The sequence below is a fragment of the Eurypyga helias genome, unplaced genomic scaffold, assembly GCF_000690775.1.
Source record: "Eurypyga helias isolate BGI_N326 unplaced genomic scaffold, ASM69077v1 scaffold13092, whole genome shotgun sequence".
Lineage (NCBI taxonomy): Eukaryota > Metazoa > Chordata > Aves > Eurypygiformes > Eurypygidae > Eurypyga > Eurypyga helias.
This window is the reverse complement of record NW_010237900.1, coordinates 33,467-60,034: the sequence shown is the minus strand read 5'-3', so window position 1 is coordinate 60,034 and position 26,568 is coordinate 33,467. Positions and strand designations below refer to the sequence as shown.

The 26,568-nt window shown below is 39.6% G+C and overlaps 1 protein-coding gene across 1 annotated transcript in view; it reads left to right on the top strand.

The window, feature by feature from the left end:
• Positions 1-26,568, top strand: part of WDFY4 (WDFY family member 4) — a gene marked incomplete at its 5' end in the record, with an annotated part of 85,418 nt that overhangs the window by 33,306 nt on the left and 25,544 nt on the right. Inside the window, 20 exons of the mRNA XM_010147650.1 lie at positions 1,183-1,414; positions 3,178-3,329; positions 3,878-3,989; positions 4,103-4,293; positions 5,854-6,006; positions 6,446-6,519; positions 7,364-7,525; positions 9,221-9,312; positions 10,329-10,428; positions 11,231-11,436; positions 12,056-12,225; positions 12,787-12,912; positions 13,377-13,538; positions 13,651-13,848; positions 15,387-15,504; positions 15,755-15,912; positions 16,359-16,597; positions 19,031-19,140; positions 20,091-20,282; positions 20,798-20,937. Of these exons, the coding sequence (XP_010145952.1) occupies positions 1,183-1,414; positions 3,178-3,329; positions 3,878-3,989; positions 4,103-4,293; positions 5,854-6,006; positions 6,446-6,519; positions 7,364-7,525; positions 9,221-9,312; positions 10,329-10,428; positions 11,231-11,436; positions 12,056-12,225; positions 12,787-12,912; positions 13,377-13,538; positions 13,651-13,848; positions 15,387-15,504; positions 15,755-15,912; positions 16,359-16,597; positions 19,031-19,140; positions 20,091-20,282; positions 20,798-20,937 (3,087 nt within the window). The remainder of the gene's footprint in view (positions 1-1,182; positions 1,415-3,177; positions 3,330-3,877; positions 3,990-4,102; positions 4,294-5,853; positions 6,007-6,445; positions 6,520-7,363; positions 7,526-9,220; positions 9,313-10,328; positions 10,429-11,230; positions 11,437-12,055; positions 12,226-12,786; positions 12,913-13,376; positions 13,539-13,650; positions 13,849-15,386; positions 15,505-15,754; positions 15,913-16,358; positions 16,598-19,030; positions 19,141-20,090; positions 20,283-20,797; positions 20,938-26,568) is intronic.

Below are 26,568 nucleotides of genomic sequence, written 5' to 3'. Positions count from 1 at the left end.
TAACCTTGATCTCTTCCTTCTTGTTCCCATATTTCAAATCAATCTCCACAAATGCAAAGCTCACTTGTGTGTTTTATACTTCCTTTGTAGAAGCAACCTGTTTAATTCCAAATATTCTCTTTCCCATACTTGAGAAAAATGATCTGTCTTCTAAATGCCTTTTGGGACCTATATCTGTTTCAAGAATGAAAATTTAATTTAATTTGCCTTCCTTCAAATGAGACTGAAAGTCATCAATAAAACTAGGCCTAAACATTGCAATTGATTAAAGAATTCACAGCAAATGTGTTTAACATACAGTGAAACAACTCATAATAAATAAAACAAGCCTTTAGTAAATAAAAGATGGTCCCAGTGCTGGGGTCTCTGACATGATGCAAGCCTTCATCTTGATTTGTGCAGTGGAGAAAAGGTTGTGTGAGAAATCAGAATTGCTCAAAGGTGGTTAACAACACCAAAAGCTGGTTTTGAGTGGTGGAGCTGGGGGTGATTGGGTTACTGTGTTGCATCAAGGCTAGTATTTGTTCACTCAAGTATTAAGTTCTGCCTCCTAATATTGGCTAGACTTGTCTTCTGCACCTCAGTAGTCAGAGATCAGTAAATGCTAGGCTCTCTGATCCTAACAGTAATCGTTAAAGGTGAGTTTAAACCCTGAAGTACAAAATAGTTACTCTCTACCAAAGAAATTCCAACTACTTCCTGCTAGAGCTGTCCACATTTAAATAAAATAGGCTGAATTTAGGAGGATGATTACTTATTTTGATACCAAAAGTGAATGGTCCAGCTTCCTAAAATATGTCACTTTCACTGAAGCCAACTGACGCACCTGGGCACTCCAGGCTAGGTGCCTAGTACAAGGTGTGATCAGTAACTTTGCTTTCTGTGTTGAGAGTCAGAGTTTGTGTTACAGTGTTTAAAACAGGAAACACAAGTCTGGGGTCATGGTAGGGTTTGTATTTGCCAACACTTGAAATTATTTTGACTGTGTTTTTAGGCTTGAACTTTTAAAAATGCTTATGTTTGTGATACTTCTGAAAGTCCAATTCCTAAAAAAAGGAGCAGTTGCACAGCTGAATGAAACTTCACTGAGGAAAGAAGCAGCAGGCAGTACTTTTCAGGGACAAGACGGTAAGGCATCCCAGGTGTGTTGAGTCCCCTCAATGAATTCTTCCTCTGTTGCAGATGCAATATCTCCAGCCCTTACCAGGTAGCTGTATTTCCATGGAACCCTCTTCCTTTGTCGATGTCTATGGGTACATATCTACTCCTCGGATTTGGAAACAGAAGTCCTCCTTGACCTGGCGCCTTGGCCCGACATACTTGTTTGAAGAAGCCATCTCTGTGGAAGCCATGGAAGTGATTAATAAGCTTGGTCCACAGTACTGTAGCAGTTTCCAAGCAGTACAGCTTCAAGGTATGTGACAATTCTCATATCCACCACTATTTGTTTGTCAGGGCAATGCTCTTTTTATACTCACAATCTGCTGTTAGTATTCCAACTGTGTCTTGAGCTCACTCTAAAGGCCTGGGACTCTGCGTTACTGGGTATTATACATGACTGTAGTAAGATACCATGAGGATCTTGTAACATACAGTAAATTGGGCAGAAAAAGATGGGTAGGAATCAAGAAGCAGATAAAACTGGAGAGTGAAGAGGGATAACGTGCTTGAGGAGTTGTAAGATTGCAGTTTATGTTGTACAAACACTAAAGCAGCAGCTTTAACTGAGATGTGGTATTTATGGTGCTACAGAAAAAAACACAACAGAAAAAGAAGCATCTGCAAATGCCTGCAGAATAGGAGACAGCACAGTGGAGAAAGGGGTAGGGGAATAAGTTGCATTCTGTTTAATGAAGAGGCTTTTTAACTAAAGTATACTGTTAGCTTCAATTATTAAACAGGCAGGCAAAACATTTAGTTATTGATTACTGTTTGTTCAACAAGTAGTGCATTCACCTCTGTGCTAGAGCTTGGGATGAAATGGGATGGCTATCTCCCATTTGAAAAGAGCAGAATAATCTCTGTTGGTGATGCTCAAACCTAAAGTAAAGTGAAAAGACTAACTGAAAATACTCCTTCAGAATGCTGTCTGTCTAGACAAAAAATCTCGAAGTCAAGCGTGGGGAAGGGGTTGTTGAAAGAGAAATCATATAAAAATACAGACCTAAAACAAAAATATTACCAAAAGTCAGAAGGATTTGATTTTTTAAGTGTTGAGTCTTTATGAAGTCTTATCTACAAGATGCAATCTCATCATTATGAAATGACCTCGATCTCTCTTGTGCCACCCACCTGCATCTTCCTTTTTTTTTTTTTTCCATTGAGGAGGCAGGGGTTGCTGAATTGTCTCAGCAGTGCTGTGTCCCATCTTGAAAGTGTCTCACTGCTGCTTGCTAATCAGCAGCAGCTGTGCGGCAGCTTAGCTATAAATCTGTGTCCTACTGGAAAGGAAATAGGTGACAATCTTGAGGCATTTACTTCTAGTTAATCTTCATGTGGAGTATGTGCTAAATATTTTTGCTTATAAGGGCTGTGTCACCAGCATTAGTAAACAGTTTCATAAATCAACTGCGTTCTCAGTCTATAAAACTGTCAAAAATATGAGAGTTTTTTAAAAAAAAAGAAAAGTACACATAGTTTTTCCAAGTGTGAGCAAGAATTAAATTTATTCAAAGAAAAACATGAGAATTTCACACATTCAGTTTATGCTGAACCTGGTACTTTTTAGAAGCTTTCCCATATGAGTTGGGAGCTCTGAACTTTTGCCTCTGTCCGTTTTCTTCCACATGAATCCTTGCTCCTGTTACCCCTGAGAAAGCTCCCAGTAACATGGAAGGCTTCTGAAATATTTTCTTTGCCCAGAAAGTAAGTTTGTACTGTGTAGACAGACAAAGGCTTATTCTGCACTTCTCTGAGCTTCATGAGATACTGGGAGAGGATGTAGGATCTACACAAAACAGTAACTAGGAGACAAGCCAAGCACATCTCTTATTGTTGCTTATGCTGCCAAGCTGCCACTGACTGTGTTGCAAAGGGTGAGCGTTTATTTCTGATTATAGTTAAGTCAAAATCAAATTGTTATGTAAACTTTGGTTTCCCCAGTTATTTTTCGTCTTCCTGTCTCGCATGTTGAGCATGCAAAGTTCCTTTAGAGGTTTATAGTCTGTCTTGTTTTAGGTGAGGACAAGTACAGTGACCATAATCCTGTACCTCTGGTGGCAGAAGAGAAGATTTCTTTTGGAATCAATGCCATGTGCTCGTCTCTTACTACAGTCCAAGACATAAAGAGCTCCTACAATGACGTGGATGGCCGTCTGATTGCTAAAGAGGTCACAGATGTCCCTCATCTGTCTTAAACACCTATTCTCTTGTTTCTGCTTGGTTTCCTAGAGCAAAGTTTGTGACTGTCTTTATTGTGTACATCCAGTGATGGGTTTTTTTTTTTTTCAGCTTCTCTTCCCATTCCTTGACTCCATTCTACTATCTTCCTTGTGGTTTTTTTTTTTTGTTTTTTTTTTTTTCTGTGGAGAGGAATAGATTGGACAATGTGAACATAATGTTAAAAACCTTTCTTGAAGCAGCAATAGAAGACAGTTTTCAGGTCTAACGATAATTTGTGTCAGTCTGTGATTCCTTAATACCTTCACAAGCTATTCTAGCATTCTTTCCAATGATACATCTACAGACATGTCAAAGTAATGGGTCTGTAGGATATATCAGGTGGGTGAATGTTTGTCATAACAATCAAATTTGAAGGTAAAGAAATAGTCATAATCTAAAAGTAGTAAAATAATCTAAAATATTAGGGTGTATACTTGTTTTTGTCTCCCCAGTGCTACCACATTTTTTCTTAGGATGTCTCTTTTATCTGTTTTAGATTGGGATTAATGCTCGGGACGGTTCAACTCCAATATTCCTAGCTAAGAATATTGCTGGACACCTCTCTGGTTCCTTGAGAACTATTGGGTCAGTTGCTGTGGGCCAATATGGTAAATGCACTATGCCTTAATGTTTCATGTTTTTTAAGAGTTGGGTCTTTCTCTATCCAATAACAGATTTAATCCATGTAACTTCCTGGTAGAGTAACACTACAATTTCCTAGGGGTCAGAGTGTTCCAGTCCTCTCCAGCAGCTACTAGCCTGAACTTCATTGGAGGCCCTGCTATTCTCCTGGGTCTCATTGCTATGGCCCGTGATGACCACACCCTGTATGCAGCTGTCAAAGTCCTGAACTCCATCCTGAACAGTAGCCCAATGAGTCAAAAATTGATGAATCACATGAATGGATATCAGGTAGATACTCTTTTGTTCATTCATTCTGGTTATAGTCTTTCGCCTGGAGAACGTTGTCCCAAAACCTGTCAGTGGCAATGAACCAAGTCTATCGTGGCTATTAGCATTTATGGTTGGAACGTCATAAATTATGAGATCTTGGAGAGTGGTATATAGGATGGTGATCTAAATCCTGTGCTTACAGTCTCTAGGAACCTCTGTAAGAGTATATCTGCTGGTGGAAAGGTAAGGACAGATGCCTCTTGGTCATATGTGATCTAGGAAACTAAATATGCCAGTGCAGCAGATTTGTGAGTGACCCACCCTTAACCTTTTCCACACATTTGTCCTTCCCACAAGAGACAAGTCATCTTCCTCCCCTAGGCTCATCCAGCCTGAGATTCCTCTTTACAAACTGCCCAGTGTAGGGCTGACAGTAAATTCCTATGGCTCAGTTTTCACTGCGTATGAGGAATTGTGCTGATAGAAATAAGTGCTGTCTGGATTTCATCGATTAGCTGTGTCCTAAATTCATCCTTCAAACCTGAAAGCTCTGCAAACTGAAGAGTTTGGTTGTATTTAAACACTATATATGTAATATTGGATGGGTTACAGCTGAAGTGTGAAGTTTCAGTTCAGTATCATTTACTTTACACTGTGTGGGCTAAGCAGAGTCATATGGAACAGAGGAGACTCTTTAACAGAGATGGTTCCACTTGAGACTCAACATTAAGGCTTCATGAATGATTTATATTATTATTAACATTCCCTTTTCCCAATCTGTGAATTGTTTATAAATTGAACCTAATTCATACAAATATATTTATCATACTTAGATATTGCTTGCCCAATCCTTTCTTATAGGTCAGTGGTTCCAGCCTTTAGATTGTGTACAAGCTGTTTGTTTTGACTTTGTGCTACAAAATGTTCTCTCCATGTGACAGACCATCATGTTCCACTGGAGTATTTTTGCTCTTTGGATGTCCGAAGCTTTTTTTTTTTTAACAGCCAACTAATAAAAACATATCTTGATATGTATTTTCAAATTAATGTCTATTCATCCCAACCTATTCAAAATGTAGTGACTTTATGAACATTTTTCTCACTGTATCAGGAATTCATTGAATAATCAAAGACAGACTCAGTTGAGAAACTGTCAATGTTTCACAAAAATGTTTTTCATTTGAAGAGGCTATAATTAATATATTTTATTTAAACTAACATGATTTGCAAGTAACTAAGCATATATTCATGAATAGTGTAGAAAACCTATTGTGGTTATTTACAATGATATTTGTATGTTGAATTTTGAATTCCATTCAGCATACGGCATGTATTTTGCTCCTGTTCCATGCCACAGAGTTGTCAAACTCCTTCAAAAACTCACTCTTTCACTTGCTGCACAAAATGTTATGCCTGGACTGAAATATTCACTTTCTTCATGATGCTTATGTAATATGTATGCATGCATGCATGACTACTACAGCCAAGTAACTGTCTTTGTCCTAAAGAATAGTGTTATATGTTAGTTTATAAATGCAGATTTATACTCAGTGGATACTTATTAAGTCTTTCTTTCAGTTGCTGACCTATCTATTGAAGAGGAAGAAGCAGCTGTTAAACAACAGGATTTTACAGCTAATGTTCTCCTTAGTGGGTACAGCTGAGCTTGGCTTGGAGTCTTCAGTCATCAAGAACTGTAGCGCATTCCAGTATGTTCTCTGCAACTTTGAGGTAAAACTCTTGATGTTACTTTGTGGGTTTGGCTGTATTAAAGATAGCTTTATAGTATGAGGTTTGGTTTGTTCATAGCACCTCCTGGATCCAGTATTTGGGGTGGTGTGGTGTGTGGTGATTTTCCACACTGTGGCTCTCCTGGGAAGGTGGTAGATCCTGGAATTGGCAGGTCTGCTGTCACTGTGGCTCCCCAGTTCACCCTGGTGCAGTTTCTGGAGCGTTCCTGCAGATTCTGAGTGCCTTTTCCTCAGGGGTAGCTCAGGAACAGTAACTCCTCACACTGACAGGGATATCCCATAGCCTGCATGTTGTCATTGCAGGAATGACTGAGAGTTTATGATGTTATTTTCTCTGAACTACTTGTAAATGATTCTCTTCTACAGGTTACTGTCCTCTCAGCAGACCAGTAAAACCTCTGTTTTCTTTTGTCTTTCAGCTTTGGATGAAAGCACCAGAAAATCTTGACCTTGCTCTTTTTTCACATCTGGTGGAGATCTTGCAGTCCTCCAGGTACACATGCTACTGTTTGAATCAGAAATATGAGGGAAAAGCTCATCTGTAACCTGAGGCTGGAACTGTGACAGATATGAAGGGTCCAATCCTAGTTGGAATCAGTGGACTCTAGGGTTAAATCAAGCCAGTATTGTTCTTTCAAGGCTGGATTTAGTAATTTCATCAGCCCCCTGAGACAACTGTGGAGCCAGACTGGGAAAATCTGGTGACCTGGTTCACGTGGAACCACTGCTGTACAATGACAGTTAAAATGTCTGCTGGAGAGGGGAAATCTGAATGTCTGAACTGAGTATGAAATAATTAAAAAAAAAAAAATTATAAATGCAGTTTTGTTTAAAACCAAAACACAATCCAGGAAGACTTTTATTTAAAAGTTTACTTTCTTAATCAGTTGTAGTAGGGTTAGATGTATCCGAAGAGACACAGCATGTCAGAGGAGCTGAGTAGAGAATGATGCTAGATTCCTTCTTTCTGTTACCAGAATGCTTTGTGCAGAGCTGTCTGTTGTCCCTTGTTGAGTTTTACAAGAAAAACATTTATTACCACCAACTAACTGCTTGAAAATTCAATTATGTTATTTTCTTTGAACTCGCTGAAATGCAGCAGTTGCTGGTGGGGAGAAGATAGATGGGAAGTGTGGATAGAGAACACACAGAGAAGTCTTCAGATCTCCATCGCTGACACATATTCAATGTGTCTGACAGTTTGAAATGTTGCCAAGGAAACTTCAGAAGTCAAAGGTGCAAAGTATCGGGGCAACCTGAGAATCCTTTTAACTGAAACCCAGCAAAATTGGTTCTTTCCAGTAAAAGCTTTTAATAGTCCCTGTGCTTTTTTACAGAGATGGATGTCAGAATGCTGCAGTTGCCTACCAGGTGCAAATGGTGCCCAAGCTTCTTTTCCTCTTCAATGATCCTGAAATCAGTAACTCCAAGATCACTGTGGCCTGCACTATTCTCTCCCATCTGTTGCAAGGATACTTTAACACAAGGGATGTTCTCAGGTAACCTTCAAGTCTATAGCTTTTTCTCATTTTGCAGTTGACCTATGCTCCCGCCAGTGTTGGAGAGAGCTCTATAATAGATGTTCCTTTACCTCATCTTTCATAGGAGACCCCAGATCTTTGGCAAGTTCAGGAATCCCCTCTAATGAAAAGCTCACTCTTTCATACCTTCAAAACAGAGTTGTCTACTCATATTTGTGTGAGAATGGGTTGAGTGATGACCCTTACAATGATGGGACAAACATTTCTATTCGTATGACTAGGAGTACTCAAAGTCTGTATTTAATATATGGTTTCATTAAAGCCTGCCCTGAAAACATTGCAGTTGCTATAGTATTGCAACTTGGCCTCAGTCAACTATGTATGTAATCCTGTTGGCTTGCCTTATATCCCAGTAACTATCCTTTCTGTTCTTGAATTTCAATCTGGTAACATACATTATTCAGGATTTCATGAAGCAAAGAATTTAAATCCTTACTTGCTTTCCACAGAATGTAAATACTGGTCTACTTTATATAATCCCAGCCTACTTGCATTATCCTGTAGCCCATGAACTGAGGAAGGTCTACACAGTACTGTCTACACCTAACTCCAGGGAAATGGACTGCACAAATGACAGCTCTGTTTTCAAAGTTCTTTGTCCAAATAAAGCACAGAAACAGATGTGTGTCGAACCTGTGGTCTCTGCAGCCAATCTTTAGCTCTGTTGAAGTGTATGAGCACCTCAAGTAGTTACTGTGGACTAAGCTAATAAGTGAACTTGTAGCTTGCCAGCTGTTTTGTGGAATTACCTGTATGTATGTTCTTACTGTGGGCTTGTATGAGTTAGCCTATTCTTTTATTCATACAGATGTGAGTAGTGGATTTAGTATATCAAATTTGCCATGTGGTAAGGAGTGTGAATATGCTTTTTTCTTAAAATATCATGATTTGATATTCCATGGTAATTTTATTGGTTGTCAGGTCCGTGAGTGCTGGGAAGTGGATAAAGATAGTCCCTATCCTTCCAGCTCCAGGAGAGCAGAGACTATAGGAGGCCTCAGCAGTATTGAAAGGTGCTAGAGTTTCTGCTGATCCCAGACTTTTGATGCATCTAGAGGAAGTTGATGTATGGACTGTTCCTGCAGAACAAGTGGTGTTCTGTCCCGTAAGAACTGTCCTTGTTCTGGACAGCAGGAAGTTACGCACTTTCTCTGAGTGTCCATGCCACATTAATCTATCTATCCTTAGAACCAGGTAATGTGTTAAAGCATACTACAGGTGAAAAGAGGTTGCCAGTCCTCTTCCCTGAGTACCTACTGAGGTCTCTGCTCTCCTCTATATTCTTGGAAACCAAGTGGTGATAACAGTGATATCTGAATGCTACAGGCAGTTCAGAATCTTTTATATGAACAGTTTGCTTAACTCAGTATTGCTTTCCTTATGGTGAAAAGACCTTTAAAAATCAAGAGAAAGAGAAGAATATTTCTACAGTAGAATAGATATTACTTGCATTTATAGATAGATGTAATTTTCATTTGCTTCCTAGTTTATGAACTTTTGCATTCCTAGTTCAAGCCTATTTCTGCAGCAATTAGGATTTCCAGTGGTTGTCATTAACAGTCATTGTTAAGTATTGAGATTTGCATGTAAACTCATAGTAATTAAATTAATGTCTTTCTGCTGACCAAAACCGCTTTCCTCTTTCTCCTCAAGGATTGGATTGTTCCTTGTTTACACTTTGAAACCTTCTTCTGTGGATGAAAATCAGATTTGCCTGGATGGTGTGTCTGAGTTGCATAATGAAGGTGAAGAGATACCTTTGGTATATGTGTTCTGATTGATAGCTAAATATTTCTCTTCTTCCCCAAGGCATGATGAACCCTAAATGCAACATAGTGCTTCTGCCTACAGTGGCAGGAAGAGGCACAATTCAAATTACTTTGTCTGGAAGGGGACAGGCTGCATTGAGATGACCTGAAATTGTGTGGGAAACGTGCATTGCTACAAAGCCTGTCTGAAGTGAAGAACAGTGAAGTCAATGTCACTATGTGTATATTCAGGAAGGACAGACCTGAAGCAAGATCCTCCTCCTGCTAAGGGAGTTCCCCTTTTGTCCTCTCTCTACTAATAAGTCAGCAGTACTTTAACTGCATTGTCCAGAGCCTACACAATGTTGAATTTGACAGATGTATGCAGAGGTGAAGGCCATTAAATTGAAATTACCCCAAAACTAACATACTGGGCTGTTGCAAGGAATAAAATTTCACTAGTCATTCTTGATTTCCTGTGGACACTTTGCTACAATTACAGTTGCAGCAAATAATGTGGAGCTCTGCAGCTTTTAAAGTGTCAGTGTATTTATGTCAACTTTGTGTGTGGGAACTTCCAGTCAGCTGGCTCTTTCGTTGTGATCTTTCAGTTGAGATTATATTGGTTATTGCACCTCTAAACAACATATTATGTTAAGGAGACACTGATAACTGTAGTTTATATATATGGACAGTACAGTTAGGCAATACAAGTCAGATTGGCTGTTTACTTTTCCTTCTCGCTTAACCTGAGATTGCCTCCTGTGGATTATTCAACATGTAGTCTGAATAAGTAACTCTAAAGAGAGGTTTTTGACAATGTAAGCACTGGTTGTTTCTGATGTTAGCAGGAATTCTGGTGTGTAAAATCTGATGTCTGCAACTTTTTACTCTGCAAAAGGCTGATATAAGTACTTCCACTGGGCAAATCTGGTGCAAACAAGGTTGTTGATCAAAGCAATGCAATACGTGTTTTGTCTCCATTACTCTTTATTACTTTCTGATATTTGTAGCCTTAAGCCAAACATCTGGAAAGACAATCTGGCTTCGAAACCAGTTACTGAAGATGCTGTTAGATGTAATGCGCTCAGACAAACTTCATCTGTCCTCTGAGTAAGTAGAAACTATTTAAGAAGGTGTGGGTAAGTGTCTCTGTCTTATAGATTTCTTCTTTACTGGTATTTGACCAGGACCAAACACACTGATAATATTTGAGTCTCAACAAAATAGTAAGAGCAGACTGGATTCAGAGTTAGTTTTTGTCAGTGATTTATCTGGCATTCACACAGCTGTGTGATCACATCACAAATCTGATCTCCGTTTTGAGAAAAGTTTAATGTTTTCAGATAATATCTCAAAGGAGGAACTCAGATATTGCTGTTTCTTCTTCATTGCAAGCATTGAAGAAATCCCAGCTGTCTTTGAAAATCAGTTCAATCTAATGTGGGATTACTTGCACCCCTCTGTTGTAACCATGAACATGCAGTTGTTATAAGTTCTGCCGTGTATGACTGAAAGGCAGAGTTCATAGTTCTGGGTGATGTAACTGCATTTTCACTAGTTAACATATCTTGGACTGTAATTTTGAACTTCATAGGTTGAAAGTGCTAGTCTGTGATGCAGTTTACCTCGGTTATTGACATACAATCTCAGAATGAGCTTCATGTTAATGAGCTTGTTTTTCTGACAGTAATGTAAGGTTGGATTTAGTGGGAATTAAGTGGAATGAACTGTGTGGATGAGTACTGTTAATTTTTTTGTAATTCTGTATTGTAGTAAACCTTTACTTAGATTGATTTTTGGTTTCTTCCTAGAGAAACCTGAGCTTCTATATCACTTAGAGATAATTTTAAATAAATTCTCCTTTCTGTCTTTCACCATCTCTCATGTGCTTTCATTTTCCTGTTTTTCCTAGGGAACAAGAAGAGACATTTTTGGCACTGGGGCCAGACTGGTTTCTGCTGTTCACACAGAGTTACCTGCACTCTAGCACAGTTGTACTAGGAATGAAGCTACTTCTGTGCTTCCTTCACAATCGTTTGCTGCTGAACAGATTCAAGGAGGGGATAGTGGCTGGGCGCTGGCTGGAAAACAGCTCTGTGGGGTTGAGTATTCTAATGGGTATGTGTTGGTTTAGTGCTCCCAAAACAATGCCTTGATTCAGCTCAGTGATAGGGGATAACTGAAGTAGGTGGTAGGAGAATTCCCACTGATCTCAGTAGAGCAAGAATTGATATGACTTTCCAGAGCAAGCTTTGTACTAATACTTCAGCTTTTCTGTGCTGAGGAGTGGAAAGCATCACTTTTCTGTCTTGCACAATAGTTGGCATTTCTGATTAGCAGTTGCAGGAAGATGGGCATTTTTGTCTTGCATAAGATCAGGCTCGTTGATAAGCCTGTGAGTTGTTCAGATGTCAGCTTGTGCCCTGAAACCTTTGGTTTCTTTAAGATTTGTATAGCTTGCTTTTTGATAACTAGACCTGTGGTTCTGAGAAAGGGAAGAGAAAGGAAAAAGAATAATTCAAGGAAAATCTCCTGTAACAAAAGTGATAGTGGGAAAAATTGTTACGTGTTAGTCTGAGGAAGTTTTGTTAACAGTTGATGTTGCAGTCTAGCAGAGTACCGGGTGGCCTGGGACACAGACAAATGAGGATAAAGTTGGGTTAGTAAACCTTCCTCTGATATGGCATTCATTTTTTGACACTTTCTGAGAATGTTTTCCTTTTCTTTTCCTTTAAAGATAATTTAAAAAATCATCCTCCAGCGCCTGACAATGGCTTCTTCTTGATTTTTGGGTTTTCTGTGTTGCAAAGATGTCTGACTGATCATGTCCACATTCCTGAGATCTACTTGCTCATGGCAGAGCTCTTTCTGGCAACTCCCCAGTCTGAACCACCTGAAGCAGCCAAGGTAGGAAAAAGAAAAAAACAGTGAACAAGTATGAAGCTGCCATTGCTTTATTACTTTGGTGTTTTGTGGCCTTTTCTGGGAAGGGATTCTCAAGCAAGTTAAATCTACTTGTTTTCTGTGATAGTTAAAATTGATTATTCATACTTTAAAAATAAAGCAAGTTAACTTTGATTTAAGGAAATTTGTGTTCAGAACAAACTTACTCATGCAGGCACTAAATGCTATTTAACTACTATATTTCAGAAGGTAATTCAGATTAGCTTCCCTGTCTGTTCTTACATTATCAATACTCACTAAAATCTCAGAGTTAGTGGATTTGGACACTTTTCCCCCAGTGTGCTGAGGAGCTATAAGGCATTTTTCCATGGCAGTGCCAGAAGTATATTTCAGAAGAGGAAAATACATTAGTGCTATCCTGTGGAAACACATTTAATAGGAGAGGGAGTAGCTTCTGGACGTAAAGTTGTTTTGGGTTTTTTTTTGTGATGTGGAGAGAGCAGGTATTGTTCTTGTATCATATAATTCCCATCTCTTCTTGAAATATCTCTCCTCCTGCTGTAGAAAGATCTTGACTCTATGTTGGAGTGGATCTTGCAGCACCATCTTACAGAGAATGTCCTCAAAATTGGATTGTGTGCAGAGGCAGCTGCTCTACTGCTGGAAATGGTTAGAGTCACTGTGGACAAGGTAAGCCTTTTGTTGCAAGTACAGTGTGAATGTCAGAATAGACTGCCTGAGTGTATCAGATGTCAGTCTTTACCTTTAACCCCTAGCCTTCCTCTGCCCTCACAGGGCAATAGTGAACGTGAAGTGAGCAGGGGCTTCAGAGCACCAGCACAGCTATTGGCCTGGTTGTGTTACATAGCAGGTGATGTGATGGGCTCATGTTGGACAACTACTGAATACAGACATGTATCTTACCTTCAGCATTACTATTTTGTTTGTTCTTGATGAAGAGGATATGCCACCTTTCTGTTTGGGTGTATCTTCAGTCTGCAAGCTGGGAGTTGGCTGCTTGTGCCTTGCCTGACTTCTGTGTGGCCATGCTATGTTTATTTAGTTGCTTAGGAATCCCTAGAGAGGAACAAGGACAAGTTTATATGAATGAGAGGAATGCTGCCTTTACTAGATGGACATTTGCCTGTGTTCAGCCTGTTGCAGATGCAGAAGCCTCCTGGGAGATGGCCTATCCAGGGAATGTTATCCAGTTTCTGTGCTTGATCTATCACAGTTATACTCAGGACCCTGTGTGGCACTGTCCTGACTTCTTGAAATCTTTGGCTATGGTTGCTTTCCATTCTGGACCACCCAAGGTATGTGCATCTGAGCCAGTACAAGCCCTCCAAATCAGAGATGGGTTGCTAGGAGGAAAAATCAGTTTGAAGGAGATTATGAGTTAAAATGCATTGCTGTCTGCTTTCACAGAGAGGCTCTGAAAGCATTTTGACTCCTGATGGTCCAGTCATTGCTGAAGGGAAAGGCTGTGTTGATGCCTCCTCTCTCCTGCTCCTACCACACCCTGCCAAGAAACAAGTGTGGGATTTTGTGCGAGTCCTCCTGATGGACAGTCTTCTCAACATCCCAGCAAACAAACAAGGGCATCCACTTGAGCTCCTTCTTGAGGTCTGTCTACTAGTTATCAGGCTTTGCTGCTCTACCCTGCACTGGGGGTGGCAGGATGAAGGTGTCCTGCTAGTGGCCTAGTGAAAAAAACTGCTAACATTGATGAAGAGGTGTATTCAGTCTGCATTTTCAGCAGTCTGGGATAGGGCTGGGATCCCAGCTCTGAGAGAGCATGCACTACAGCCTGGCAGATCTGGACAGCTTACTTAGTGGAACAGAATTCCTACATTTCCAATGATAAAGAAAGGCCTTTTCTGCCTGCTCTGCATACATGTGAACTAAGAAAATGCTGCCCCTAGACAACAACACAGGCTTTTTTTCAGGAAGCATTTAACATTGAAGTAAAGTGTGGGGAAAAAAAAAAAATAAAATTCGCTTTTCCTTAGTAATACCTGCTTGTCATTAGAGCAGCCCTTGGATTTGCTGAGAACAGAAGACTGAAGTATTCCTGCGTACTGATTTTTGAGACAATTTCTTTTCAGTTCTCAAATAAACCAGACCAACTATTTCCACTTTTAGGACAGATTGATACAAGCTATAGCAGCTGAGTCTGGGTTATGAATTTCAACCTCACTTACAGCAGAGTAAAGAGTCAGAGTAGTCTAAGAAAGGGAAAATGGAAAACTTAGGCTTCAGCTCCAAATTGTCAATAGTCCAGGTGTCCCAAATGTGCGTTCGTATGCAAACTTAGCTTAGTAATACAAATAGTAATGAAAATAAGCTTGACTGCAACTATTAGGAGTTAAATCACCTTGCGGAGCAGCAATTTCCTAAAAATATATACAATAATATCCCAAGTCTTGGTACAGTTTAAAATAGAGGATGGATCTTCTGCCTGTCTGAATCCTGAGCCTTCTAAATGAAGCTGAAATTCCCCAAGGGCAAGATCTCTTGAGAACCACCCACAAACCTGGGTTCTGGCCCTGTGCAGAAACTTGTTTTGCTTTCAGTGTGCAGAGAGCATTTGTACTGGCTATCAGCTAGAGTGTAGGCCTATGTAAGATTTCTTGTTTTCCCAGCTAGGGTATGGGGCTCTGCCATTTCAACTGCCACCCAGAAACTATCCACACAGCACTCTTGCTGAACTCTGTATGAGAGGTACCTTGTTGCCTGTGCATGGATGAGTACACCAGGTCTCTGCATTTATTTGTTACTGTGGAGTAGCTGTCACAGATAACTTCTCAGCTTCCAGCAACTGTTTCATATGCCCACAGCAAGGGCTAAAGCATGGAAGTGAGGTGGATTAGCTGTCCTTGCTCTTTTTGTGCTGTTTTTCCTCTTCCCTTCCTTACACGGTGCCTGGGTGTTGAAGGGAAATATTGGGCATTTTGAATTATGTCAGATAGTAGTGAGTGTCTCTTGGGATTTCTACTCGCTTGTTGGAGCAAAACCTATACTGAATCTGAATTTTTGACAGGCATAGCCTGCCAAGGATCCAAGAAAATTAAGGGCCTTTGGATACAGGCTGAAAGTGAATTTGAATCTGATTTCCTGGCTTTTTTTCTGATGTACTAAATATGTATATGGTCACTATATAGGTTTCTCCAGAGGATGCTACCACTGAGCAGAAGAGACATTTTCAGACAAAAGTTTTACTGTCTGCTATGGATGTCTTCTGTGTTACCAGCCAAGGCGAGGGGAAAACAAGACTGAGGGGTGAGTGGTGAGAATCAGATCAATAGCTGGTATTCAGCATGTAGCTGTAACTGCTGGGTACTTTTGGGAACAGTAACTAGAAGGACAGTATAGCTCAGCAGGCTAGACCTAGAGTTTTCTTAGATATGTCCCAACTCTGGGACATTATGGCATGAGACTGTTCCTTCTTAGCTCTGGCAGCCTCACATCTCACATTTTTTTTGCATTTCAGCTCATTATGGAATAATCAACCTTCTTGTATCCTCTACAGGGAACAGTGATCCTCATGGCACTTCGGAATCAACTGCATCTGTATCAATGATGAATATTGCTTATTTTGCCCAAAAGCTGGTTGAGAAGCTGAACAGCAGAATGTTTGCTGCTGACCCCAAGCAAATCCTGATCTTCATTGCCAAACAGATTATGGGGGTGAGTCACATGAAATTTTTTCCATCTGTTATCAACATGTTGTAATGTGCTCTGTTTCACACTGAGGTCGTGATACCATAATTCTCAAGAAGATGGCTTTAATCCATTTGGTGATTGTGATTATTCCTGTTTTCTTGCATGAATACATAACGGCTCTAAATGACAATCGGAGCTAGATGGTGTAGCGTAAAGAAGGGATAGTTAGCTCTTTTGTGCTGCTGTCTGTTGGTTATGTACATGTTGCTGAACAGGAACAAAGTAATCCCCTCTGCAATTCCAGGGACTTAAGCAGAAATACAGGAAAATTGAATTTGTATCTAACAGGTAGTTCACAGGAATTTTGCTGAAATAAGTTTGCAATAGGTTAAATGTAATGAGAGGAGCAGATCCGTGGGGAGAGAGTCTTTTGAGCAAGACAAGTACTCTGCTCTTTTGTGTTTTCACAGGTCTTAGAAAGCTCCGTTTCTCAAAAAGAAGTTATCCTCAGTGCTCTATACAGCTGTCTAAACAGAGCCATCCTATCCTGCCTATCCAGACCACAACAATCACTGCCTGAACAATTTAATGTCCTGAACACCCTCAATGTCCTACAGGAGCAATGGGACATTATTTTTGCAACTTACAACTCAAATAATAATTTCATCATCTGCCTAATGTACTGCCTTTGCCAACTGAATTCGGGCAGGTACAAACAAATGTTCATCTCAGGATAACATTTCTTTGCATCTCTGTATGTTATCTATGGGAGTGGGTGCAGAGGGGGAGATTTCACAAAAAGTAGGCTGTATCCATTTTGGGGAATCACTAGAAGCTGAGATTGAGCTGGATTCAGCCAGACTAAGGACTTTGGATGTAGTATATCTATGGTATCCTGGCAAGCATTTGACCCACTGGGGTCAGTGCTGTGGGGGTTTAAAGCACAGTTCTGCTTTAAATGGGGCAAACCTTCCTCTCTGATTTGGTGTCTGTTAAAGTGGTAGAGTAAAGCCACTTGGGGAAATATGGTGTTTTTCCTCATACTCAAAAAAAAACCCCAAACACAACAGAAATATTTTAATGTGATTTTTAATTATTTAATTTGGAGGAGTAGGTTACTAATGTGCTCAGTATTCCGGAAGCAATGGATTGCCTTTGAGCAAGAAAATGGAAGAGAGAAACTGTTCTTCAATCAGAAGGTTATTTTGTCCCTGAAACACTAGTGAGCAGAAAATTTCTTACCACCTCTCTTTCTCAGAGTCAGTCTAGTATGTGTGTTTGGGGGTGTCGTAATCAAGGCACAGTCGATGGTAATAATGTAACCCTTAATTCCAATTTTTCATTTTGAAAAGGGTGTTTCATTTTAGAGACACAGATACGAGCTTGCATGTTTGTCTAAGTAGAATCACTAAATTTGCACATAGATTTAATTGCCACTCTTTATTAACCAAAACATCTGTGTATATCTGTTCTACTCATCCAGCACTTCCAGCAGCTTACTCACTTTGGAGTAGTAACTGCGGTTAACAAGCTTGAACTGATTTCACTGGAGTTGGCTCACAAGCCCATCATTAAAATGAGAATCTGGAAAACTCCCTGGGATGTGGGCTAGAATCACTCCACAAGCATGCAGGTGGCCATTCTCTGAGGCATCTGCATGGACTAATTTAGGGACATGTTTTTTTTCTGATCCAGCAGCTTCTTCTATGTGGGTACATTTAAAACATAAAATTGTGCAAGGATCTTGTGAATCTTTCTGTTATGGTTATTTTTACTTGGATCTGAGCTGCAAAGTCCTGCTAATACTTAAGTTGGGAGTTTTGCCATTGACTTGTGTAAGGCTAGAGCATCCATTCCTATTCTGTTTGCTATTCTTAGAGGTGATGTGTCAGAGTTAGTTTTGTTAATGTAAGCTGGGAAGTTATTTTGGACAAGTCTGTTTTGTCAAAAGAAGCAAATATTGGCTAGCGTTTTATTCACCATGATTATGTTTGTTGTTTCAATGAAAAAATTCTGTGCTGCTTAGATGGTCTGAATTAGATCCATTAATACAGTATCACATCAGAAATGAGCTGCACTTCCTGAGGTCTTGATTATCATTCCAGTCAGATAAGAATTTCCAGGCCAAACTGTTGAGATAGGGAAAGGATTGTTTGTAGGTAGCAAGATCATAAACATTAAAAAAAAAAAAAACCCTGCAGAAGTGTTGGTGTCATCCAAAAGCCAAACTTAGCAGATCCAGGGAATCAGTATTGTGGTATTTAAAAGAAAATCAGAAATAAAAATTGAAGCCTTACATACACAAGAGATTTGACTCTTTCATGTAGTAGTGCCTGCTTACAATTGAAAGAACACAGTATGTTATTAGTGGCTATATAATATGTTATTGACAGCACTTCTGTGACTAAGTCCACATTGTCTGGATGCCTTAATAGTGCCTGTTGCACTATTGTAAGTATTACTGCTGTGCTGAAATTCCTGGTGTCTTACTGAATGGTAAATTATCTGACATACCTTCTGCACATCCCCCCCAGAGTGGCGCTAACTCTTTTTGGCTGTGGTGATGTTCCGAATTATAATCATATCTACGTGACACTAACATCATGGTGGGAAACTCTGCACCTTTTTTGTCCTGAGTGCCTTATAAACTGAATGAACAATCATTGGTGTAAAGAACTTAGACTAGGAAGTCCAGGTGTAAGGTATGGCAAGGCAGTGTTTCTGTATAATGGAAGATACCTCTAGTGGAGAAATTCAGAGCAAAGAGGTGGCATACAAGATGCTCAAGGGAGGTGCAAGAAAGCTGGGTACACTGTGGCTGCCAATACAACCCTGTGTTCCAGCTAACTGAGGTGTATGGTAGACACAAGTGCACTGAGAAGTGCCGGGATAAGGCATGTACAACAGTGCGATCCATAGGGTCTTGATGAATGCTCCTTGACTTTTAAAACAGGACTGGCTGTGGTTTAGTTCTCACTTCCTGTAAATTCTTCACTACTACGTGATTGGTGTAAGCTCTCAATCTGGGAATATTGGTCTAATAAATGAATGAAGTAGGAGTGGAAGCTTTTTCCACTATTCTCAGTTTGTTCTAAGTCTGGCTTGCTCATGTGTCCTCCTTTTTTTTTTTTTTTGGTCACAGCAATCCAGAAGGTTTTGGGGTGGATGCAAAACCAAAGCTGGCTTCATATCACCAAATTTTCCTTGCACCCAGTGAAGAGGAAAAGGGCAGCCTGCCTACTCCAGATGATGGTAATTTATGGCAGATGTTGCCTTTGTCTTACAGAGCAGCAAAGTGTCTGGCCTAAACAGTTTTCAGAACAGCTTATGCAAGTGCTACTTAATTGCCTCTTTGGTGTATAGGCACTGCAGGCACAGCATAGACAAAGGAAAGTTGTGCTACAAATGACTTCTGTTCACATCATACCTTTTTATGCAAAATTCACACCCCACATCCTCAAGAATAATGGATACCAGTGTAGAGATCTCTTCCTCATGTTGTGGTCGGTATCAGTGCCTGGCTTCATACTCTTTGTAGCTCTATTTCATTTTTTCCAAGCCTGTACAGAGCTTGTTTCTGTCTGTTGTACACAGGAAGAAATATTTTGATCTTTTAAGGGAAACACTGAGAAAAAATTTGGGCCGGATTCAGAGTGAGGCTGTCAGCTGAACATCTGACATCCACATTACAGCAAAGTGATGCTTTTTTTCAAAATATATATTGGCTTTGATATGATGCAATCAAATAATTCTGATTTGCAGGGAAATACAGCAGAAAAGCTCAGCATTTCTTGTACCACATCCTCTTGCTGTGTCAAATTGTTTCATGACTTGGTTACCTTCCCTCCACCATCTCCAATAATCTTTGGCAACAGGATGTTTTAGCACTCTATGTATGATAATAAGATCATCAGAATTCTGATAAAATGGTTTCCAAGGTAGAAACCAGTTAGAATCATCTGTCACTCCTAGTTGTTTCTTTCAAAGAGTTAAAATATAATAAAATAAATGTCCCGCTATTTTCTGTATTAGACTAATTAGTCTGGTTTAGAACCGATGGAGGCAGTAGACAGAATAATTCTGTTGACACCAGCAGTTACTCTGGACTAGTGCTCTTCCCAGTGAGATGTTTTTACTTTATCTGCTGCTTGACTTGTTACACAAAAAAAGATTCTTCATTTGTAGTTTCTTTTGTTTCCTAGTCCATCAGGAGATTCTGGGAATGGTAGAAATCATCTGGAAGCAGCTAATTTCTCAGAGGCGACAGGCTCTGGAGGACACTTACAAGATGGATCTTTCTGTAAAAGGAAGTGACCGAGAAAGGGACATGAAGATAATGGAGATCACTCCTTTATGGGAAGAAATTATGACAAAAGCTTGGCAACACTTGATAGGTCTCTGTTCTCTTATGGAACACTCACTGTAGTAAGCAAAGACATTGCAGTAAATGTAGCATTTATTGGAAAACCACTGATTCTCAGTTTCTCTTATCCAGGATTGTAATTGCTTTCTATGTCATGCTCCAGCCCTTCTGTAATCATCTGGTTATGTTGTAGGGCTTGTGCTGTACTGCAAGAAAGAGGAATCTTAGGCAATTATATCCCATTGGAGAATTTAAAAGGGAGGGTATTTGGGTGAAGAATAGCATCCCAATGTGTGTAGTGCTGCAGGGATTCAGAGTTCATGTCTGTATAACAACACTGGTCTATGGCAGACCTCTGTGAGGCTTTTAAAAGGACTTGAGAAGTACCTTTTAATTCAATGCTTCTTTTATAAATAGAAGGACAAGCAAGCTGGAGTGAGACACTCTGCCATGTTGTGTCCTGTGTAATGTGGATACAAACCATCTACCTTCCCACAGGTTCAACTATAAGTCTTACAAGCTTTTTTTTTCTGTTTTGTCCAACAGCATCTGAAAAAAAGATTCTTCAGAATAAAGCAGGGCCAGGCCTCTCACAGAGCAAGCACAGTTCCTGGAGTGAAAGCCTCTCTTCAGCTATTAGGCTTATGCCTGGCCGAAACACAAAGGAGATGACATGTAAATCTGAGGTAACTTCTGCTTTTTGTCTTTTCTGTCTCTGTCACCAGCTCTGCCTTTGATATGGCTCTGGAAGGTTTGGACTTGGGAGGCTTCTGATCATGTGTGTTGATGTTCCGTTATAAACTAGACATCTATTGCAGTTAAGGTTCTTTTTCTAGACTGCTAGAAATAATCACTAAGAAATAGTCATTGATCTGAAGAATTTTAGTTGACAGGCTTAACACATAATATATTAATGCATACTTTTTGCATGAGGTTTAACTATTGCACTTGAAAGACGAAACCTAAGCAACCTGTCATGCTTGTGTTCACAGGGCTTTGCTTGGGTTAGAGCAAGGCGTGGAGATGCTGGCTTTGCTGCTGCTTTTGACTTACATCATTTATGTAAACCTTGTCTTTCAGACACTGAATTAATAGAAAGGATCAGGTATTACCATGATGTAATTTCATTGTCTACTCAGTATGAGGTATTTAAGGTCTAAATCTAGTTTAACCTCAAGAGATAAGGAGACAAGTGCTTATATAAACCAGGGATGGGTCCAGAAGGTATGCAGCATTCCAACTGCCAACAGTGCAGCTGGACTATCTCTTCCAAGTGTAACAACCTCCTTTGTTGCAGAGAGACACATATCCATATTTTTGCTGGGCATTTGTCAAGAATACAAATAAAAAGCACCAGTTCGTTATTACTTGTGTGCTAGAGTAACCAACTATAGGGTAGGACAGCAGTGCACTGACAGAATATTAATAGCTTTGTTTGTGCTACTGCAGGGCTAAACTTGTTAAGATTTTTTTTTCTCCTTCTGAGGAGACATTCTGTTACAGCATCAATTTAGGGAGTCTTAACCCTCTAGCTCAAGCTGTAGCAGGTTGCAGCTTTATCCCCAGTGATGACTGGTCCACTTCCAGGTGTGGTGATCAGGAAGGCTATAATATACAAGTAATGTGTCTGATAGTACCTTACTGTGATGCAGGTTTTTTTCTCAGTATACCACAGCATCCTTCTCATTCCTTAAAATCTCTCTGCTGCTTACAGAGTGAGCAAGTTCTTCCCAGGTACATATGTAGACTGTGATGTCATACTACAAGAGCATCGACTATTTGCCCTGGGGTCTGTTTAATTATTTTTTAAAATTAATTTTGATTATTACAGCTGATTACACCTCAGTGAGCAATGTAATTGATATTTGTAAATGTATCCCAAGGAACATTCTGTACAACATGCTTTTTGCTGTTGAAGGTTAAAGACTCCGTTATTGGTTTTTCCCTAAATATGCCCACATCATTAGTTCCTCTAGTGAAAAGGTTGCCATCTGGAAAAGGCAGCACGGAGACATTATTCAGGCACAAGTGCATGAAATTGGTGTTTCTGCATCTTCTGTCTCTCTTCTGCAAGGAAGCGGCTTGTAATTAAAGGAACTAGGCTTAGAGGAAACATTACTCATTTCGTGTTATTCCTTATCATGTCAAGGACTGACAGCTCCACAGCTCTGATAAATTGTTCCTCTCAATGAGATGCGAACCTACAGTTCCAAATGTTCTTTTGTACTCTCCCTCTCCCCCTTTCTCCCTCCAGCCTATCTTTGAAAGAGTTTGATGCACTTTTCAGAGAGATGAAATCTAAGGGGAAGAAAATTAATTTCTTTACCCTCAACACCTCTCTTTCTTTGTACACTTCACAAGCAAGGTATAAGATGGGATTTTCAGTATCAAAGGAAGTTGGGAGCACGTTACATTAAATTAAAAGTAAATGGTATTTGTGCTTCTAACTCATATATTTGACCTCACTTTCATAGTCACTTTAAAGGTGCTTTTATGCAAAATATGATTTTGTATCATTTGCGGTGTCCCAGGTGCCTTCTATATTCACTTTGGAAAAAACTACAGGTACCAGCCTCTGTCTTCATTAATGCTAGTTAGTTACCTATGTCCTACAGCAATAGGTTGAAAGATTGAGATAAAAGTAGCAGTATGAACTGCATAGTGAGAGTAAAAGCCTTTAAATCCCATAGTAAAATAAAAATCATTGCATTTATTGACAGCTAAGCATTTTTCTTCCTAACTGAGCAAAACTTATTAAATTTGAGAAAAGTGCAGAAATTCAGCCAGTATTTCAAAGCTTTGCTCAGTAGAAAGAAGAAATGGGTTTGTTACTGGGTTGTTGATTTGATTCCTTCATAGATGGAAAATAAACAAAGAAGTTGAAGCAGTAGTAGCATTTGAGGCAGATTAAAAAACAAAACCACAACCTTTTCCCTGTTGTCTTTTACAAGATAACAAGAGTGCTTTTGAGACCCAATCCCCAGTGTGGAAAAAACAGCAAAATTCTAACTATTCACTCCAGCAAAGGATCAGGACCCATGTTTCTGCTGTACATTCATTCGGGATGTCCATCATCAGTGGAACCAATTCCCTGCTATTTGGTTGCAAATGTCAGAATTAGCAGTCAAAGGTGGCTGTGTTTACCCCCTGTTTCTGAATCCATTTTGCTGTCTCATGTTATGCTCTGGGCTTTGTCTGGAAGGCTGATAATTCATAAAGGAGAGCATGGTCACAGTTCTAGTAGTAGAATGGCTGATGATCTGCTCTGGTAATTGTTATTTTGTGCTTTCTTAGAACTCTGAGTAGCCAAGAGCAAGAGGAGCACCGTACAAAGTCAGACTAATGCTTAAAGGTGATGGAGTTGGGTAATTTTGCCAGCAGGAGGATCTAGAAGACTCTGAATACAGTGCCAGAGATTTCCAAATCATTAACTTTCCTGTTCCAAAGCAAAACTTTTAATCTCTTGCTTTTTCTCCTCGATTACCCCCGAAGTCCCAACCCCCCCAGTTTTGCTGTTGGAATCTAGGATATATATTTCATTTTTAGATTAATGATTGTTTTTGTTGTCTTCAACAAGTTGCGAGGGCAGCAAGGGACCAATATAACAATCATATTTCAGTAAACTGTAAATCAGTCAACAGCTTCTATCATGTAGTGTCCTGACATTCTTCCTGAGGATCAGTGTCTGAGCAAGGTTACAAGCAGTATACTTCTAACTACTGTAAGACACACTGCCTCAGGGCTGTAGATATAGTTGTTATTCTTTACAATAAATGTAGAACCTCCTGAGTTTTACAGCAGCCTGATCATGCCTGCCCTGTCCTGTTTTGGTTCCTTAATTAGTCTTCTATGCCAACATCCATATGCCTAGTGAGAGTGAAATAGAAAAGGTCTATTTAATCCCAGTTTTCAGAATGAAGAGGTTAACAGGGATCTCCTAACTTGTAATTGCAAAAGCAGAATCATTATGGTAGGATTTTGATCAGCAAACACACACTTGTGAGGACAGCTATAGATAAAGAGCCAGCATCTGACCTCCTTTGTGCTGGTTTTGTCACTCTGTCCATTACAAGACAATTGCTCCTAGTTAAGTGATGGGAGAATGCAGCATTTGAACTCTAAGAATTTATGAACACTTTGATGGATAGCTTTGTTTCTGCTTTGCTGCCCTTAGTGTATGCAAGGTCACTGCAGAGCTATGGCAAAAAAAGCATTCCGTGGTGTACTAGAAAATACTAGGTGCTAAGTTTGGCTTGACTGGGAGTGAGTAATTTTCTTTAGCTGGCTTTGTAGTAAGAGCCCATCTCCTGTGCTTGTACATCAAATCTGTAAAAGGTAACTGCATCAATGTGTCAGCCAGATACGCCTTTGTCTCTGTGGATAGCTTTCTGGTCAGGAGCTCCAAGAAAAGATCTCTTAGCTGAGACTTAAGTCACTGTCAGACAAAGATTCTACTTTGGTCCTTTTTGAAAATTTTTGCTCTAAAATTTTGACAGTGTAATATTTTGTCTTATATACTGCTGGCTAATCAGTCTTGATGTACCTGCTGAAAAGAAACTGCAAGTTCATTAACTCATTTAGGAATTGGAGTTGTATGTCCTCGTCACTGAGCAAGAATATAGCATTATGACCAAGGACCCCTTTAATTCTGCATAGTTTCCTAAAAACAGATAACCTTGGTTGAAGTAATAGCAAATGTCTCTTGGGCAACCCGTACTGAAAGCTGTCTGTTGAGTCCTGCCTCTATAGCTAGACTCCCAAGAGGAAGGAAGAAAGCCTCTCAAATCTCTTCCAGGACTTAATGTTTCTTTTGAAGTCTGGGAAAGACTGAGGTGTGTTTCAAACAACATATTATCTCAAAGTCTTTAGGACTTTCTTCAGTTTTAGATTTACAGGAAATTGTTTGTTTGTTTACTCATGTGTTTATTTACCAGGCTTCTCTTAGGCCAGCAGCTAAAAGGGTTGTTGCTACAGAAAATTATCTGTTACACCAAGAACAATAACAATTTCAAATTTCACAACCAGAAAAATACTCTTAAAAATTCTTTCAGATGTAACAATCTTAAGATAAATATGGCTGGTAAACCTAGTAACTCTAGTGATGCACCTGTGGCAGTGGTAATGCATTATATTTTGAGAAGTATTTAGACATAAAATTTCCCATGTCTTCAGTGGGAATTCCTTCCATGCTGGAAATGTAAATCTCTTCATCAACACTTAACGGGACCTTTTAGTGTGTTTTGTGCAGTGCAAAGTCTCACTCACCTAGTACAAATAGTAGCTGCATCACAGATACAGAATTAGTCCTGCTTGGGGCAGGATCTAACCCCATATGATTCCATCAGGTAAGAGCACTGGGACTTCATTCGTTCCTGCCTGTTGATTTTGCTTCTTACTTTTTGCAGCCATCTTCACAGAATTTGCATTAGCTGTGGGAGAAGAGGGAGAAATGACTTGTTTTAAAATAATATGTACAGATCATACTCAAATTCTTGGGTGAGATGTCTGTGTGCAAAAGTCTGTGTCAGAGGGTAGTTTTAAACAAGACTTTTCAAGCAGAAGTGTTTGATGTTGAACTGAAGGCTTGATGATGTATTCCTAGGTTCTTACCAGGGGACAAAAGACTCAGCCCCAGGACATAAAATCAACATTAGCTCAAAATGCTGTGTTCAGTGTGCTTTGATTTCTGTAAAAAAGAAGCTTTATCTCAAGTTGACAAACACGAATTTGCTGAGACTTGGCCATTGTCACCCAAGATGTCAGTGGCAACACTTGCAGCTGAACCCGGAACTAAGGAGTGGGCTGGTGCCTTCAAATACTAGCTACTTCTTTCCTGCATTGTTATAACATCTTTCAGTAACTGACTGTAAAATGAAGGCTGATGCTGACCAGCCTGGGTTTTCAAACAGAAGTAGAGCTACTGCATCAGAGCGTGGTTGTTTAAGGTGAGGAGGTATGTGAGGCAGTGAAAAGGAGAACAGGGTTGAACAAAGAGTTTGCTAATTTGGGATGAAGGAGGGACAAACTCAATTCAGCAGTTCACAGTAGGTGAAATGAAGAAGATTGAAATATTTGAAACATAATTGCAATTATTACTTAAATATTTTTCTTTACTAATCACTTTTTTATCAGCTTTTCAAGTTAACTGAGTTAAAACAAGCAAACATAAAATGATATTTCTTTGAAAAGTGCATCATTTCTGTAACATCTTTCTCTTCATAATAGAAGGATAATTAACATCACTAATTATCTAATTAAGTTCATTAACTATGCACCAACAGTGCACCGTGAAGTTGACATTATGTTCTTCTGTCAAC